Source organism: Patagioenas fasciata, chromosome 13, assembly GCF_037038585.1.
Source record: "Patagioenas fasciata isolate bPatFas1 chromosome 13, bPatFas1.hap1, whole genome shotgun sequence".
In the NCBI taxonomy this organism is placed as follows: Eukaryota; Metazoa; Chordata; class Aves; order Columbiformes; family Columbidae; genus Patagioenas; species Patagioenas fasciata.
In genome coordinates, this window is record NC_092532.1 from 19,156,142 (window position 1) to 19,174,015 (window position 17,874).

The 17,874-nt window shown below is 40.5% G+C and overlaps 1 protein-coding gene across 1 annotated transcript in view; it reads right to left on the reverse strand.

Annotated features, from left to right (window-relative positions):
- PEPD (peptidase D) overlaps positions 1 to 17,874 on the reverse strand; it is a 126,204-nt gene that overhangs the window by 41,989 nt on the left and 66,341 nt on the right. The window contains exons 10-11 of the mRNA XM_065848036.2: positions 14,812 to 14,880; positions 8,546 to 8,623 (exon numbers count right to left, since the gene is read on the reverse strand). Coding sequence (XP_065704108.1) covers positions 8,546 to 8,623; positions 14,812 to 14,880 — 147 coding nt within the window. The remainder of the gene's footprint in view (positions 1 to 8,545; positions 8,624 to 14,811; positions 14,881 to 17,874) is intronic.

Below are 17,874 nucleotides of genomic sequence, written 5' to 3' on the forward strand. Positions count from 1 at the left end.
GGGTTCTGAGTATTCACAAGAAAACATTAGACTTTTTGTTTAAGACTTGTGTTCAAAAAGAAGATCCTGTAGCCCAGAGAGGTAATACAGAGATACAAAACAGCTACACGACTATTCTTCACCTAGCTGTGATTTAGCCCTGTACTTCGCGTTTGTCCTCAACCATGTCTTATCATCTTGTCTGCCTTCTCCATGACTCTCCCATCCTTGCTTCTCTTGTAGCACTGTCTCACTAAAGGCTTTCCCAGACTGCTACAGATAATGGGAGGCTCATCTCAACCTCCTCTCACAAAAGATGACAAGATTTGCCACTAAGTTTTGCTCAGATAGGAACAGGGTGGGGAAAAAAATACATCTGTCTACATGAAGTTTTGAAGGAGAGAGGACTGCATACTTGAACCTCTACAATGCCAACTGCAGAGTCCTCAGTGTATTTAGTCCGTGGAGAGTCCCTTGTATTTAGACATCCTATAGCTGTCACGAAGGCAGCAACTAGTATTTCAGGAAAGGAGGCCGCCCATGCCCTAGCCAAACACACGATTTTGCCGGTAAGAACATTTTTTTGCTGTTTGGAAGAAATACCTACTCTTCATGGCAGCACCTCAAGCCGGAAGTATAGTACTGCCATGTACAACTGAAATCAGAAATATTCTTGCCTTAACGACGTGAATTGGCTCAGGTGTGGAGTGGTATCGCACCAGGAGGGCTCCTGACTGTGCCTCCACCATGGGGCAACACGGGCTTCTCTGTAGAGACACAAGGGAAGGTCCAATGCTACGCTGAGCACTGGGAGTTACACCTTGTTCAGGGGGATACACGAAGGGTGTGCTGGAGACTAACTGTGGTTTAAAACTGTACTTTGACCTATACAATTGAATTCCCCACACCACAAGCAAGGAGAAAGACTTTGATACTGAAATTCATCCAAGATAAGCAACACCCGTCAAGAAGAGCACTAACAGACTTCATGTGTATCTATGTTAACAAAGACCACCATAAGAGGTGGATTACACTAAACAGCATTTACAAATGACTGATATTAAATCAACAGCTATTAAAAAGATACTAGGTTTTACCCTGCTTGTTTTAGGTATGAACACTCTACTCAAATCAGTCCAACAGCAGCTAAAGCTACTTCATGCTCTCAGTTTTTTTCAGACTACACTGGGAATGCTAATCTAAAACTAAGATAAAACTCATTTGCAAGTGACAATTAAAAAGACATTTCATTTACACTATAATGTATGGAGAGCATGAAATTAAAAGGCAGACCATAACACAGCACTTAAAGCTAAAATTTGTTGCAGCAAACATGCTATTAATATCTCTGCTTTGGCTAAAAGGCTTACACATTTCCAACAGTAGGCAACCTCACTGTCTGAGTTAACCAGTATTAAAGAACACATGTTCAATTAGAGCAAAATTATTGTTAATTCCAGAAAATACAGTTTTCTATTTTTAATCAAATTCAATTTTTCTAGATTAGCATAAAATTAATGTAGTATATTGGTACAACAAAAAGCAAAAATACCTACACTTGATGAAAATAGTAAATATTAATCAAACCAGAGGAATCAAGCCAAAGGAATTATTACAGAAATTGGATAGCCAGTTGATTTTGCAATCGACCAGTAAGTAGTAGCAATGTACTTCATATTATTATTAGAAACAAAACCATAACTAACAAGTTGTTTCAAAACTTCAGACTGAAAGGTTAAAGCTAACCGTAATTTTTGCATATTATTATTACAGCACCAAACTTCAAAATGCATGAAAAATGCACGAGGCCAAATGAAAATACTAGTCTCACCCACATAAAATAGTTGAGCATTTACATCTGACACATTAATATCCTGGGATCTTAAAAGCAGTGCTTTCAAGAAGCAATAAATACAGTATTTTGTTCCGTAGGATAAATTGTTTTAATAGCAGACAATGAAGTATTTGGGGTGGAAAAGGGAGGGCTTCTATTATCCGGTGCAAAAAGACTGGTCAGTTCCAGCTTTTTAATGCAACATTGCCCCCACCTGGACAAATGAATTTCGGTTTATAGGCTGGTATTAGTATCATAAAAATTGATAAAACACAGTGTAAATTCTGAAAAAGTTTGGAAAAGAGTCACAGCAAACTTCTGTCGCCTTTTGTAATGTACTTTTTTCAAGCTCACCTAAGCCTGTTAGCTGACCTACTGAAAGTCTCGTGAAATAAATGGCAGCTGCTCAGCACTCAGAAAAGGTCATTTTATATTATACACTTACTCATTCCCACAAAAAAGCGAATAGTGCATTTTCTACAAATAATAGCATACAATATTAAATATACTGATATAGTTTCAAAGCAATATGTATGCTACATATGCATATTGTGTGTATATATAAAAGATAAACGTATATAGCTTACACAGAAAGTTACAAATCTTTTGATTGTATAAAACTATATATTATGCTTTTAGATCAAAGATCTAAAATTAGCAAAGTAACTTCTATTTTACCTAATAGAAGGCTTAGCATTCATGAATAACCATGAACAACTGAATCTGACGAGTTCTCGCAATAAGCAACTTTCTTTTGCAATATTCTTCACACACCCTGGAGTGACCAACAACCCCGGGAAGGCTGAAAACTGCCCTATGTCTCTTCTGAGTAATTGAAAATAAACAGCTCTGAAAACTTAGCATCTTCACTCTCTATTTCATCCAGAACAGCCTTTCGCAACTACCCGTACTTGCAGTCAAGAACAACTCTTTAAGATGAACAAATCTTCTGAAATGACAAGAGCAGCATTAGAAGTGAAACAGGATTTTTTGCCAGCACCAGAAGTTACAATAATAATTACTAAAAGGTACATACAAGTACCAAATGGAAGGAAACAAACCCAAGTTTAGCACAACCTGAGTGACATGCACATTATGCACACAGGCAGTGCTCCTGGAAGGATGCAACAACAACACGTTATCAGTATCAAAACATGGGACAATAATAATCTCCTTCTAGAGAGCGCTTATTTTAGTGCCCCCTGGTGTCAATATTACTCTGACGCCTTAAATTTGCATTACGATGTCAAGGAAAGAAATAAGAACAGAAATATTCCTCAGAGTTCAATTATTCTGCAACACCAGATTGCTTTCCACATCTCCACCTCTATTATCTGGCTAAGCAATTAACAGTACCTGTTAGTATAGCCAAGATGTATCTAAAACATTTAGCACAGATGCACTTTTGTGATAGGATGTGTGTGATTTTGTGGCACTAACAAAACTTCCCTAGTGCTTAAATTCTGGTACCTGAATGCGACAAAAATATTTACAGGTGAAACCATCACCAGCAGGGCATGGAAAGAGCAGTGGGCTTCTGCAGCACCCGGCTTCACCATGGGTACTGCGCTCTGCCCAACAGCAAGCTTAAATCTGAGAGCCTTAAAAGAAACAGTGGAATAAAATGAAAGATACCATCCGATGATCCAACCTGTTTCCATTTGAACTGCTAAAGTTAGTGCTGTAAATAATAGATAGGATCACTGTGAAGACAAGGTTAATGGCCTTTCTCTCCGAGGTCCACCGCACTTCACAAGCACTTGATGCTGTACTCCCGTTACTTATGCTTTCACCCAAGCCCTCTTATTAAATCACACCCTGACCCTCACTCCAGGGAGCACCGGTACCCCCGTTAAGTGCCCGTGTTCCTCGGGGTGTGCGGAGCAGACACAGCCTGGCCTGGCCTTGGGGCTCTGAGTGGGACCTGCCCACACGGGGGGCGAGGAGACGGTGCCACGCACCCGGCCGACCTTCATCAACACCGTGACGCAGGACGATACTTCAACATGTTAAAAACGGCAAGCGCTTCAGCAGAACAGACAATTCTTTTCATTTTTTTGCAAGGCCAGAACGGACCAACTAACCCCCAAAAATGTCATCAAGTGCTTGAAGGTCAGTGATCCTGCCAATAAGTTGCTCACAATATGCTGAACTTTCCCTGAGACACATCTGTCAGATGCCATAAAAATACCAAGACCTGCAACCTGCAACACCTGCAGAAAACTATCTCAGGTAATAGCTGTATCTAGTTCGGTGACATCTGGGGTCAGGCTTATTTTTTCACATTCCTATTATTTATGAGCCTCATCATGAAGAATCAATCTTTATTTTAAGATCATAGAAGCATTTTCTACTTGTCAAACGTTGCAGGAGCCCTGCTGAGCAATCGCAATAAAACAATCAACTCCCGACGTGCCTTCGGCGCGCGCCCGTGCCAGGCATCCAGAAAGGCAGGCTGCACGAGCCGCTGGGCAGCAAACTGAATGCAATAAACTATCATCTTCCTGAATACCTTTTCAAAATCAAAATGTAAAGGACACACTTCAGGTTCAGCACCTCCAGTGGTTCCTATAACAAACCACTGAACCACAAAGGTGAGAAGAGACATTTGCCTTGTCGCAGGCTTCCCCTGCTGCACTCAGTCTATGCTGACGGCCAGTTTTCTCCTCCCGGCAGCCCTGGTGGAGCTCTGCACCGCAGCGCTGGTAGGGCAGAAGACACAAGGGAGGACCTAAGGGGATTTGCTTCCTTCATTTTTAAGAAAACAGACGTTTTCATTTTTCAGGAGGGAAATGCTGACTTTTTGAGATCAACTCTTTCCACAGAAACACAATGCCTTTGACTGAACTTTACACTGATGCTATTTCTCAGGGTCAAGTAATAACTTTCAGCCAAAGTAAGAGATCAGCTTGTGGAGAGCTGAAACCAGAGGTTTCCCTGTCCCATAAGAACCCTTTAAGCACTGAACCAACCTCTTTCCCCAGTGCAAACAAAAGCAAAACAGTTGCAACGGGAGAGATATTGAGACACTTGCCCAGGAAGAACAAGGAACGCAGGGGATGCCATTTGATGGACAGGAGCCCCATGTGGTCACTTGTTCTTGATCTATGCATGGCATGGAGTCGATCTCAACTCCTTGATTTTTGTTTTTTCTTCTTGAGTAGCCATTTTTAATTTAATTGTAGTCCCCAGCAAACTTCTGAAGACCTCTGGTTATCCAAACTAGACTGGAGGTGTTGGGAGGGCGGCTCATAAACCCCTGGAAAATTTGGTTTGGGCAGCCGCTGGTTTGGCGTTTGTGGAGGCCTCTCATGTAAAGGGCGGGAGATTGCTAAACTACAACAAACACTTTTGCTTAAGACTCCACTTTCTACACTAAACGTAGTTACAGCCTCGCTACAGAAACAGCAGGTGTACATGAGTGACACAATACTTTGAGATGATGCATGAAACCTCAGTCTAGGACACAGTTTCAATGCAAGCTGTCACAGGTTTAAGATGACAGAAGAAAATCGGGATTTGTACATTAGCCTGGCCGTACATCACCACTGCAGGCTGTGATTTGCAACATTCTGAGTACAGGACTTTATTTGAAGGTAACAGCGAGTGAAAGGGTTGAGTGCCTGGAACTGTGATTCACAAGGGTGGTCAGGCTGCCCATTTACCTGCATGACCTTTTTGACCATGGAGACAACAGACACTTGCTAAGGAAAGTGTTTGGTTTAGACCATATTGATCATACAATTTAAATGTTCACCACATAGATGTTATAGTACATGAATTATTTATATAAAACAATGACTTGCTGTTACTGCAATATTTACTTTTAATATCAATAAAGTGTATGTATCTATTGAACACCCAAACTTCCCTAAAATATTGATTTATTTCTATATCAATCATAATTCTTTGTGTTAGCTTTTTTAATACTTATTAAACTGAAAAAGACAGCCCTGCTTAGCAAGACAGTCCACTATTAACAAGTGTGAGGAATTCTCTTTATAGTCCTTGTCTTGCACTGAGATCTTTTAGTGCAGAAGCAGTACCTATAAAAATGTGGATTACGATGCAATATCAGAGATGTCATTCTGTACCAGTTTCTTACAGAAGCAATAAAGCCATTTGATGCAGATTAATTTTCAAAAACGAACATCATAAAGCCAGGGTGTTCTAAACCTGCCAGAGTCTTAAAAAAATTCAAAATGCAATAGTATTTTTGCCTATAATCTCCTGCTGACATTACCAAATCCCTGCAACTTGCATTTTTAAAGGAGGAAACAATGCATGCACTTGCGTGTTTCAAAGAAGCAAAGCATTCGTCTTCCATATTATTTTTTCTAATATTCAGGTGCTTTTTTGACTTATTTACTGATACTTATCACACTGCACTGCTTTGTACACTAAAAACCCAAGCAGCACATTTCTGCAACACTGATGAGTGTTATTCACGTCTACTAAATGATGTTAAGAAAAAGACATGAAATTCTACTGAATAATTTAATAAAAACCATACCCTTCCCATTTATTACATACAAGTATAAGAACTATTGAACTAGATTTATAACAAAATATTGGCAGAAGCAGAAATAACTCTCAAAACACTTCTATCGCTTTTTCACCAAAAACAAAGACCTTTTCCTCCTATGTTGAGGACTTCCTAAGATTATCCAACAGAGGGCTCCCAGTAGCTATTAAAACACTTAATTGAGAGCCAAATATACGAACACTAACATATACATACAAATCAGCATACTGCCATCTTAATAACCTGTTCTGTTTGCACATACACGTTCACCTACACCCATTTGTAAAAGCACACCAGGTAGCGCCTTGTCATGATTTGTGTGCCGCTGAAGTACACGAGCTCAAGATTTTCTCCAAAACGTTGTTTTTAACTGTGGAAAATGAGCGTACTTTTAAATCATCTTCACGCAAACAAAATGATGTTTTCTTAACATTTCTTTACTCTCCCTCAAGAAAAATACTAAGAAAATCACGTGGAGCAAGGTTTGAGTGCTGTGTGAGCATCGGCCAGTGGGACGGGCAAGGGCAGAGACTGAACCCGGGCACACACGGCACTTGTTTGCTAAAGCCGATCTACACCTGACAAACTTCATCTCATCGAGACAAAGGTGCAACTGGACCATTTCGGCAAGAGCACATTTCAAACTAGGTTAAACCCTGTTCTCTTTGTTGAGATGGTTACAAAGTGGGGTTGCGGTACAGTAGTTTTGAAACACTTAAAGGGATCAGTGTACTCGGTAGATTATGCTTTTCTGACATTCAGATATCTGAGGTTACTAAAACCCAAACATTTTTTAAAGATTTTGCCAATATAGCAAGAAATCTGAGTTTGTGAAGAGTCTTGGTGTGTGCTTTGGGGGTTTAGGAAGGACTGCAGCCATCCGCTAAACTGTCCTTGGAGACTAAAGGTAAAAGGGCCCTATATACGTGTATATATATACATATATACACACACAGAGATATACCTTTCACCTGATGTCTCCCAGTAATACTATTCCCCTCACCATTTAAAGGCTTTAATTTCAAATACAGGACATCATAATGCATTGTGCCATATCTTCTCTCAGTAACGTATGCTGAGATTTCCTGTAGACGACACACTTCTAAACAACATCGAATGCCACAGACAATGCAGGATCACGTTGCTGTGTCCTGCCTGATGGAAAAATCCTCACAGCATATTATCCACTCAAACACAATGTAAGTCAAAGCTATTGCCCTGCAATAAATTAACTTAGTATTCAACAGGTTTAGTAAGCTATTCGCTTTTAAAAAAGTTTTTACAGGATTAAAAAGAAATTACCTGTCTGTAATTCAGGAAGTTCATTCTGCAGCACCTGCAGATGTGCCCAGAATGTTAGCCAACAAGGCATATTTTTTTACTTGTGAGATTCGATTTGTTTTCCATAATAGCATTTGAGCTTGCCTATGGTCATGCTAATTTGCTTTCCTCCATACCTTTACATTCAACTGTGAAAATACATACCTGCACCCGTTTTGCACCTGCTATAAAAGTATACATCTCCTCCACTGAATATCAGTGATTAACTCCTCCAAAACTAGTTTTGCACTTCTATCAGTGCAGGATTTTGACCAAAGTCTTAGGAGGTGAAGTACAAAAGCCACATTCTGCTGCGTTACACACCACGCTATCAGGTTTGTCTTTCAATTTATAGCAACGTATTCAGTGCTTTCATTCACCCTGCTTTTACCTGAACTGAGATGAGTTTGATCTCTTCACACATTCAAAAGTCTACTTTCAGGTGAGGGCATCTGGGTGCACATAAGCATTTGGAAGATCTAACCCATGCTGCAATTTGATGCAATTCTTTAAAAGCAACCAAGATTCTCTCGACCCTCCACCCCACCAGCATAGCTGAGGTTTGGAGCTGAGGTTCAAGAGCAAACTCAGATGCCATTTTTTGCAGCTGCCCTTGTACTTAGAATACAGCCATTTCTTAAACTAAATTATAGGTGGCTTTGCCACAGAGGTGTTTGAAAACAATCTCTCCTTTCCCCTCTAACTGGAGACGCAGGTATAAACCAGGCTAGTCTGGTATGCAAAATTATATGCCATTTTAAAGATTCTGACTTTCATCAATATGCAGCCATCATTTTACTAGTTAAGTTCAAGAGTATATACAATGCATGCATGGAAACAGCAGCAGTGTAACAAAAATACCAGACGAACTCTAACCCTTTACTTACCACAAGTCTCCATCTTCAATAGTCTTGTCATTTGGGGCTCCAGCATGGCCATAGTGCAAAACAGACGAGTTCTCCCCGCTGACAGGCAGAAAGAAAAATGAGCACAATTAGTGGAAGAAGAAATATTAATGGACATAACATGAGAAGGACCATTGTAAACATCAGTGTATTCATATCTCAAGCATGAAATTTCGCAGTCTGTGAGAACTGCCCCCGGCCCTGCCCCAGCATGGGTTGCAGTAGCGCACCCTGCAGCCCCCGCAGCAGAAATGGGCACGGAACGGGCATTTTGCAATTCTGGCTGCAAGATGTGACCCTTCTGCAGAAGGAACTTGGTACAGTTCATATAAATATTTCCCATGTCCATGACAGGGTTAAGGACGTAATTACACAATCTTTCAATCTATACCCATTCATTACCTATTAGTAGTAAGTGATATTTTTCCCTATTTGAGGTTAAACATTCTGAGGCATAAAAAACTAACTTCTGCTGGAGTAAAATCTGACATTTGAAATGCTCTAGGAGTCACTGGGACTGGAAATATTCAGGTGTCCAAGAGCTCCAGTTCACCGCTGGCACAGCCACATGCGGCCTCTTGTGGAGCAGACACCCTGCCTGCTGCTTGGGGAGCATCATGGCCTATGGTGTCAGTAGCAATAACAGGTAATGTCATATTAAAAATCACAAAGATTTTTACTCCTGGAAACCTTTCAGACTAAACTGCTGATTCACAGGAATAAAACATCTCCAGAGAAGGACAGAACCCTTGTTCTGTGCTTCTGAAGCTCCATGATCCATTCAGTGACCTACATTTTGCCTTGGCATCCCCTCTCGTCTACTGATATTCCCCCTCAGGTCTATCAAAAATCAGTTAAAAGACTGGTAAAGATCTCAAGCTCTACTTATTTTTCTTTTACTATTCTCCTCAGATAGATGTTCTCTTTTTCAAAAAGCTAGAATTATGTGATATCCAAAAATACATGTGTTGGGACAGTTACTGCAGCATCTCTCTGACCCCTCCAGCTGACTTGCCAGTCTGGATCTCCCCTTTCATTAAAACCGTATTGGTCATCCTGCTCAAATCCGATTCTTTCAAGTTGTGATGGTGGGAACAGTTTCCTATCTTAGTTGAAAGGAATAGGAGGCTCAATTTCAATGAATCTATTGTTGTATCTGGAGTAAATGTTCCATCTGACATACCCCTCAGATTACATTTCTGACATGTGCAATTACAAAACCAGTAAACATGTGTTGTATCCAAAAAAGACATTACCTTCAAGATACATCAAACACTTGTGATCAGTTAGATATTTAATAGACCACTGGCCATTCAGATATAGTAACTCCATAAGTGATGATTATGGAGGAGAAAGCAGATGCTGACTTCAGCTTCTGAAGGCTCTACATATAAAGGGTTGGGTCATGTTAATATATTGAAAGCAACAAGTTTTTACTGTTAAGTATTTTTTAGCATGTAAATATCACTATGTAATAAGGCAGGGAAGAATAATGTTTCAGAATCATCGGAATGATGTTCTGATACAAAGTGTGTTTCTTGAAATTATACACACTCCAAAGGGAAAAATTAAAGCTTTTAATCAAGAATTCAAAAGTCCCACAGAATTAAGACGGCAACAGATTTGTTTCGTGATGTTGGTCCAATGGCTCAAGCACAGTTTTACAACCACAACACAAAAACCCCAAAGCCTGGCATGCACGTGCACGCTCGCATGCACACGCTCACACACACGCACACTCCACAGCAGTTTGTCAGGACTTTAGCTGCAGATACTATTCCTTATCTCTCTCTAAAAATGAGGATAAAGCAAGAAAAGCAAATAGCACATGAATATATTTATGATCAACTTTTTAAAAAATTATCATGAAGCTTAAGGGCATGACTCCATACTAATGTATTTGCAGATAGCTTGTTTACTTATATGCTGGCACCCTCGGTCTCATATAGCATACCAGCTGCATAAACAAGTCATATATTCAAATACGAGCACCGCACAAATGCTTTCAACAACAGACGTTGCAAATACAAAGATGGAGGATTTCTTTTGCACACTTTAATGTAAAGGTTTTCGTTTACAAAATATTTCTTTAAGGTTTGGCACCAACTGTTATGGAAGATGCACAAAAAAAATCTGTTTTCCAGCAGCGTTAGCGAAGCGTTACGCAGCACACAATCCTTATCTGTCACGCACATCTTGGCTCTGCGGCGTAAACGGGATCGTAGCACAGAGGGCACCGTTGGTGCTGAAGACCAGATACACACACCATATGCATTTGAGGTTTCTTATGTGTTTGAAGCGATGGGAGCGGGAAGGTCCGCTCACCTGCGACTGGCTCTGGGCAGCTCCCCTGGGCTGAACACCCATTAGCAACTGAGGCACAGCAGACCTGCTCCTCACAGCTCTCCCAGCTGTTTTTCACCCAAAATAAAACCAGCACATGCAGCGCAGGCCTGGTCCCTGTGTCTGAGCACAGCCCTGCAGCTGGGGACAAGCAGATCTGCTTCAGAAACGCACTACTGACCCAAACTAACACATCCATATGGAAACACCTCCAGCCCGTTCCTGACAAGAGCTGCAAGTCCAATCACCCTCATGGGAAGCATCTTTACCACCGTCCCAAGGTGAAGGCAGGAAATATGCTTTAAGAGCAATGCTACAGAAGCAATGTGTACCCACCAGGTAAATGCTACAGCTAGCCAGAAATTGCTCATAACGATTCAGTCAGATTACCTAGGTGGCTTCAAAACAATTTACACAAAACTCCTAGCCACCGGCAAAGCAAATGAGCCCTCCTGTAGAAGCTATTCTTTTCTTCCCAAGGATAAGCAGTTGAAAGATCTGGCATTAAAGCACCAAATTCGGGATTTAAAACTAAGCGCTGTGGGGAGGTGCGGATCGCTGGCAGCTCTGCTGCCTTCCTGAAGGTCAGCGCCTCTGAAAACCACCGCACGTGGGGCTGCCGATCTCTGCCCTCAGGCAGCCAACCTGAAACATTCTCCAAGAGATTTCTCTGTATCTATTTTTATCCTGTTAATAATTTGCCTCTAACTAGTGCCAAAGATGTGTTTGTTACAGAAAAAACTGCGTGAAGCAGTGGAAAAGCTGCAAATTAACACCACTGAGAACGCAAGCAGTAGGAAGAGATTCACATTACTAGGAAAGGAAAAAACGTCCCCAACATACATTTTGGATTAGAAAACACCCTGAAAACAAATGGCTAGAAGAAAGTGGAGGAATGTCAGCAATATTTTAAGAATAGGACTAAGCTGAGCACCAAGCATTAGAAAAAGTGCAGTTGTCAGCTCTACATTAAGAACATCTAAAGAAAAACCAACAGACCATTAACAAAACCAGCATACTATTTCCATCATGATTTAAATAATAAAATCAATCCAAAAGGAAGCACTAACAGCCTTCTCTCCACTTTTTCATCTTAGAAATGAAATCTTCAAATGTTGCATTGAAAAGAAAAAATAGAAAACCAGATACAGTAAGAATCCTAACCTTATCCAGAAAGCTTAACTTATGGTGATCCTCAGATGAAGGAATGCATTTTATTGCACTATGTTAATCATTGGTACCGTATTCTGAGAGCTGTCACCTATCTGGAAACATCTATCAAGAAGATGTGAACCTAAGTCTAAGATGCCACAGTATCAAGTAGCAGCTGACGATGGCTTCTGCGGTCACTGCAGATACTGACGCCTCCACCGCCACCAAACTCCAGTTGGAAACTGGTGACCAGTGAGTGCCGCCCACCCTGCGGTCAGCGGGCAGCACTGTGTATGTAACTCAACCTTGGTCTGCCCTTTGTATAAATGGTTACTTGGCACACAAAGACACTGCAATGAGTAATTGATTAGCATTTGAACACTACTCAGAAGTCAATGCTTTGTAGAGTAGTGCTACATGTTGTATCCAAGGATGTTTATCAAATACTACCATTCTCATTTAATTGCACTTAGGTCCCATCTATTTGAGCTTCAAGCCACTTACAAGTTGACAATGTTTGAAAGCATCACTAACTGCAGGACTAACCTTGCTATGCGATGACCTGTAATTCTAATATATGTCTTTCATTATTTTGAAATGACTGGAGAGTGAACACATGCAAGTGAATACATAAAGCATATTTGGTCACACCAAATATTCATTCACCATCTCCTGAAGAGTGTAACAGAGACAGCAACAAATGCATGCACTCAATGTGTGTCAAGTGATTTATTTCTGTACTGAAATATAGTATTGATTACTCTTTATTTTCAGCTTAGTGAGCATCTTTTCTAAAATCTGAATAACAAACTTGGTTTTTATTTAAAAGAATGATTCTCTTCTATGGAAATTATTATCAGGCCTGTAATCTAAAAAGGAAAGATTCTGTCAAAATATCGCAGTTTTAAGCATCAGGAAAACAACAAAACTCAGCGTGAATAGAATAAAACACAACTATTCAACAATCCTAATTGTAAAAGCTATTTTTAATCATAAATATAGTTAAGTGTAATATTTACAATGCATGACATTTTCATGGCAATAAAAAATGCTTATTATTTTTGCCATTATTATGTTAACTGAATTCATCAAATAGATGTACTCACATTCCTTTTATTAGGACCTAGCTTAAAGCTTTGCATTATTCATTCTTACTTCATCGCTCGTAGTCAGAATCTACCAATTTATGGGCAAAGGCCTTTGTATTATATCTTATGTAATGACATTTTTTTTTTAACCAAGTTCGTCTGCACTTTTAATTGTAGTGGAAGGATACACTGCCAGCTCCCAACCACACCAGCGAGTCACAATATTGCTGGGAGCTTGCATCTCAAGGGCAGCCCTTCTCCACCTGTTAGACCTTCTGACAGCTCAGAGGCAGCTCAGACATGGCCCCAGTGCCTGTCACACTCGCCAGCGTGGTGGGACGGGACACCCAGGAATCTCCTGCCATCACTCACTTGTGAACAACTGTTGGGACTTTCCTCCTCCTGGGTTCCCTGAGCCACGTCACACAAGTTGGGGGTTTTTCAGCCCCGTGGAGAGTTTAGTCCGTCCCCACGGGGTCACAAGGACCCGCTACACAAGCATACGGTACATGTTCCTGTAGGTTTAGCAAAGCCACCGATGTTCTGTAGCACCCAAACCAGACCCTGCAGCACAGGTTCTGATTCACTGTAGGTGAGTGTGAAGTCCGTATGGCTGTGAAACCCTGTACACAAAGAGAGCTTGATTTTACCTTCACAGTCTGTGACAATACCATAGAGATGGAGCCTCATTTCAACAGGATGTTAATTCTCATGTTATATGATGGTACTTGAAGGAGGAAACTTTTCAGACAATATAGATGCACAATTTGCCATAAAACTGCTCACGCTCCTACTGCAATTTTGCATATAAATTGGAAAATTGCATTTACAAATAAGCAATTAAGTAAACAGCAGAAAGAAGCAAAGATGCTAATCGTGCTTATTGCCTCCAAAGCAATATAACATCATTGTCACTAATGTAGAAAATATTTCTATACGTGTATGTGACTTCAGTGTAGGGAAAATGTTTGAGTAGCAGCAGATCTACAAGTGGAACATATATATTAACATATATGCCTCATCGGACTGCCACGTATCTCTGATTAGATTAATTCCACTGACTAAAGAATAATCTCTGCACAAAGCACACAGCTGTCCTTCAACATGTATCCTACACTATTCTCCTGAAATTCTGCAAAGCAAAAATGTGCATTCCAGCAACTGTGGGGAGAACTTTCACAACGTATTCCCAAATACAATACCTTCAACACTAGCTGTTCAGAAAGAAAAAGAACACAAAATGCCAAAAAGATTAGTTTAATCACATCCTAACATTTGAGGCAAAGAATGTTGAGAACAATATGAAATACTTAAGGTGTATTTCAAAGAGAGTATTTTTGAGCAACAAAGAATAGCTCCAAAGCCCTTCTCCATAATGCTATTTAATAAAAAAGCCAACTGCAGCACAGACGTGACTATAAACATGATCTTGGCAGCAGCAGCAGTCATTGGGGAATCTCTTGAGTGCAGCAGAATCTGTAACTGAGATATTTCCTTAAGACAGTCCTGGCCCCCTTTCTTTGGCTTTTCCAGAGAAAACCATTCACAACTCACTCTGGTAGCACTTGCAAACACACCGTGTGCCTAAGAGGAACAATTTTACAAATATCCAGGGAGAAAGTGACCACAAAGGCTGCAACAGCTCAGTATAACCCATCGACTCACCTGCCGCAGATGCAAGTGTAGGAAGTGTGGCGCATGCCACCTCGAGTGTAGCAGTAGTGCTGGAACAGGCTGCAAAGAAAAGAAAGGTGGTAATTAATAATATATTCAAAAGCGTCACAAGACAGGGAGGAAAGCAAGTCTCGCTTGAGTACAGCTGTGCCGGTGCAAGCACCCAGCTCCCTGATGAGGCTCTCTGCCCGTTTCTGCTCGGCTAAGCACTCAAATTCTCCCACATTCACAGCTCAGCATCCTCCTGAGCATCACGCGATTTCCACAAAGCCCATTAAGCAACTGTGCAGCAGAGGAGAAGGGTTCAAGTGCAGCTCAGTAACTGCAAATGTCCAATTCCTTAACAACTCAACACAGAAACACAAATTATTGTTGGCAAAAGGTATTAATAGTTCATCTGACCATAGAAGAAACAGGATGGTAACAATTAAATGCTGAAGCTGGCCAAACTCTCCCAAGTGGAGCTGAGAAAACCACTTCTTGCTGCATTTCAGGTACACAATCACATCCATGATCCTTACTTTGAACCCCGATGCCTTCAGTCTATGGCGTGTAGATTCGGTAAAAGTGAAGTCCAACCAACCCTTCACAGGGCAAAGCTCTTCTTCAAAATAATTTCAGCAGAAGATCTCTCATTTTTACCACCTCAACGATAGGCTCTGCTGAAGCTGAACTAAATATGTCTGTGTATGTGTGAAGCCTGAATCGCATGTGTCCATACTGCACAGCCTCGTCTCCAGCTGAGCTCTCCCATCACATCAAGCCAGGCACCTTCTGCCAGCACCACGCTCCATGCTGCAATGTATGCTCTCATGTCTTCTTGTCTGTAGCCTGACACTGCCAAAACCTAAGACTACTCCATTTTGGATTCTGGTACCTAAATACCATTATAATCCTTCCCTGCCCAAAGACGGGAAAAAAAAAAAAAAACCACAGACTCAATTCCAACAGCAAGAAGATAATGTAATAACATTGAGTCCTCAATAACCTATAAAGAACACCACAATACAATATTGTTTGCTTTTGTGTATGCGAGGGACAGGGAAGGGAAAGAAAAGCATCCAACAGTTCTCCTCTTGCAATGCCGTCCTGTTGGAGGAGCTGTTTGGCCTTAAAACCATTAAAACAATTTCATCTTCACTATCAAAGTCCCCTTCGCATGCAGGCAGATGTGTCCAATGCACAATTAATATAGGATTAGGTGTTTTAAGAGCTAAGCACATCTCATGGATCCTTTTATTCTTTTTGAAATATGCTCTAATTACAATCCTATTCCCTTTAATACTGAATGAATTTCAAAAACTCATTTGTTGTAATACTGAAACCATTTCATTAACACAGTGATAATGGTGCTATTCAAGGAACAGAGGTGGTGTGATCCTGTCCTTCTGCAGCAGCAACCCACAGAACACAATTCAAATTCTTCAAAGGATATTAAAGACATTACATGCTTGTAAATCCACACCAGATTTTAAAATTACACAAAACGGCGGGATTTAAAGAGAAACAAACCAAAACATACAAATACACAAGGAAAAAGAAAAGCTTACATTAGAGACGTAGTAGGGAGACCCAGTGTATAAAATCTCTTTTCCGCTCAAAATGCTGCGGTTTTACAAGGTAGAAATACTAATTGGTATTGCCCCAGAAACCAAGAATGGCCACGAGCAGGTCAAACAACAGAGAAGCTGAGGAGAAACTCTGACACAGCAAGAGCACAGTAGAGACACCACTAAATTGAGCTAATAGAATTTATCACCTAAACTGTCATTTGCTCCGATGTAGACATTTCACATGAAACCAAGTTAAATGTGCTTTTCCCTAGCGCGCCGCAGGCAGGGTTTGCTCTGTAAGACACGACACTATGCACAAACATTGTGTGCAGTAACATATTACACCGTTATATATGTATAGTTATATTTTAGGAAGCAACTTTTAATATACTTTATAGACCCTTCACCTTAAATGATTGGATAAACTATCTCCTCTAGACAGCATCTTTCAGTAACCTTCTGAAGAGCTTTAAAAATGAAATAATGAAGGTTGTAAACATCTTTCCATCAGCAGTGATGCAGGGAAACCAGGGTTTATTTTTCCATATGACAACTGATCACATATTCATGGTTGCAATTTATATGAAACTGTGCAGCCGAGTAATAGTATTCACCTTTTGCAGTACTCCCTGATTAGCAGTAAAAAGTGGTAAATAAATTAAGACATGCTTCATATAATCCAGCTGTTGCCTGAGCTTTGTTTCTGTTTTCTAAGAAAATAACCTGATTGTTTCATCCAACATCATGGGCTTTCTTTTAAGAGCAAGCGAGAAGTGGTGGTTGTGTGTCTGAACTCCAGACAGTACAACTTTGCCACCAGACTTCTTCACACCAGGATTTCACCATCTACACACTGCAAGAACCTTTATCCAAAAGTGAGGTACAAAAGCACGAAGTCTGAAATAGTTAGATGGAATATCATTTAATCTGGCACTCCACATATATTTCAAATATCGCATCTTGAACTTTGCCTGGTTTTTATGATTGGAGGATACGTGTGTTTAGGCAGTTTTACGTTGGCGCTCAATGCCTCGCCGTGAGCTTTTAATGCAGCCAACAGATATGAAAGTTAAGCACCTCTTTCTCTTTTTCTTCTTTCACGGGTTTCAAAGCTTCCCGTCATGTTTTATGCAATATTTCCCTGGAGGGTGTATGTACCACTTATCATGCACATACTACCTTGCTGGTGTACACAGACCAGCCATCCGTGTATTCACATGTCAGATGTTACCTTTTAAACACATACAGCTTTGTTTGAGCTGGCATGGGTTTTGCATAACTTGTGAAACTTCTTTTTTTAATGTAAAGGTACATCCCAGGTTTGGCACTTTTTGTTTTTGCCAAAAACATCAGCTTCTTTAACTGATTGACAACATGTGGAGATTGAAGGTAGTTTAAAAACTTCACTGTTTTTTCCATTAACTTAAAAAAAAAAGCAAGAATTAGCCACCATCAACTCAAGTAAAATCTCCCATAAGTGCAAATTTGCTGAGGGACAACC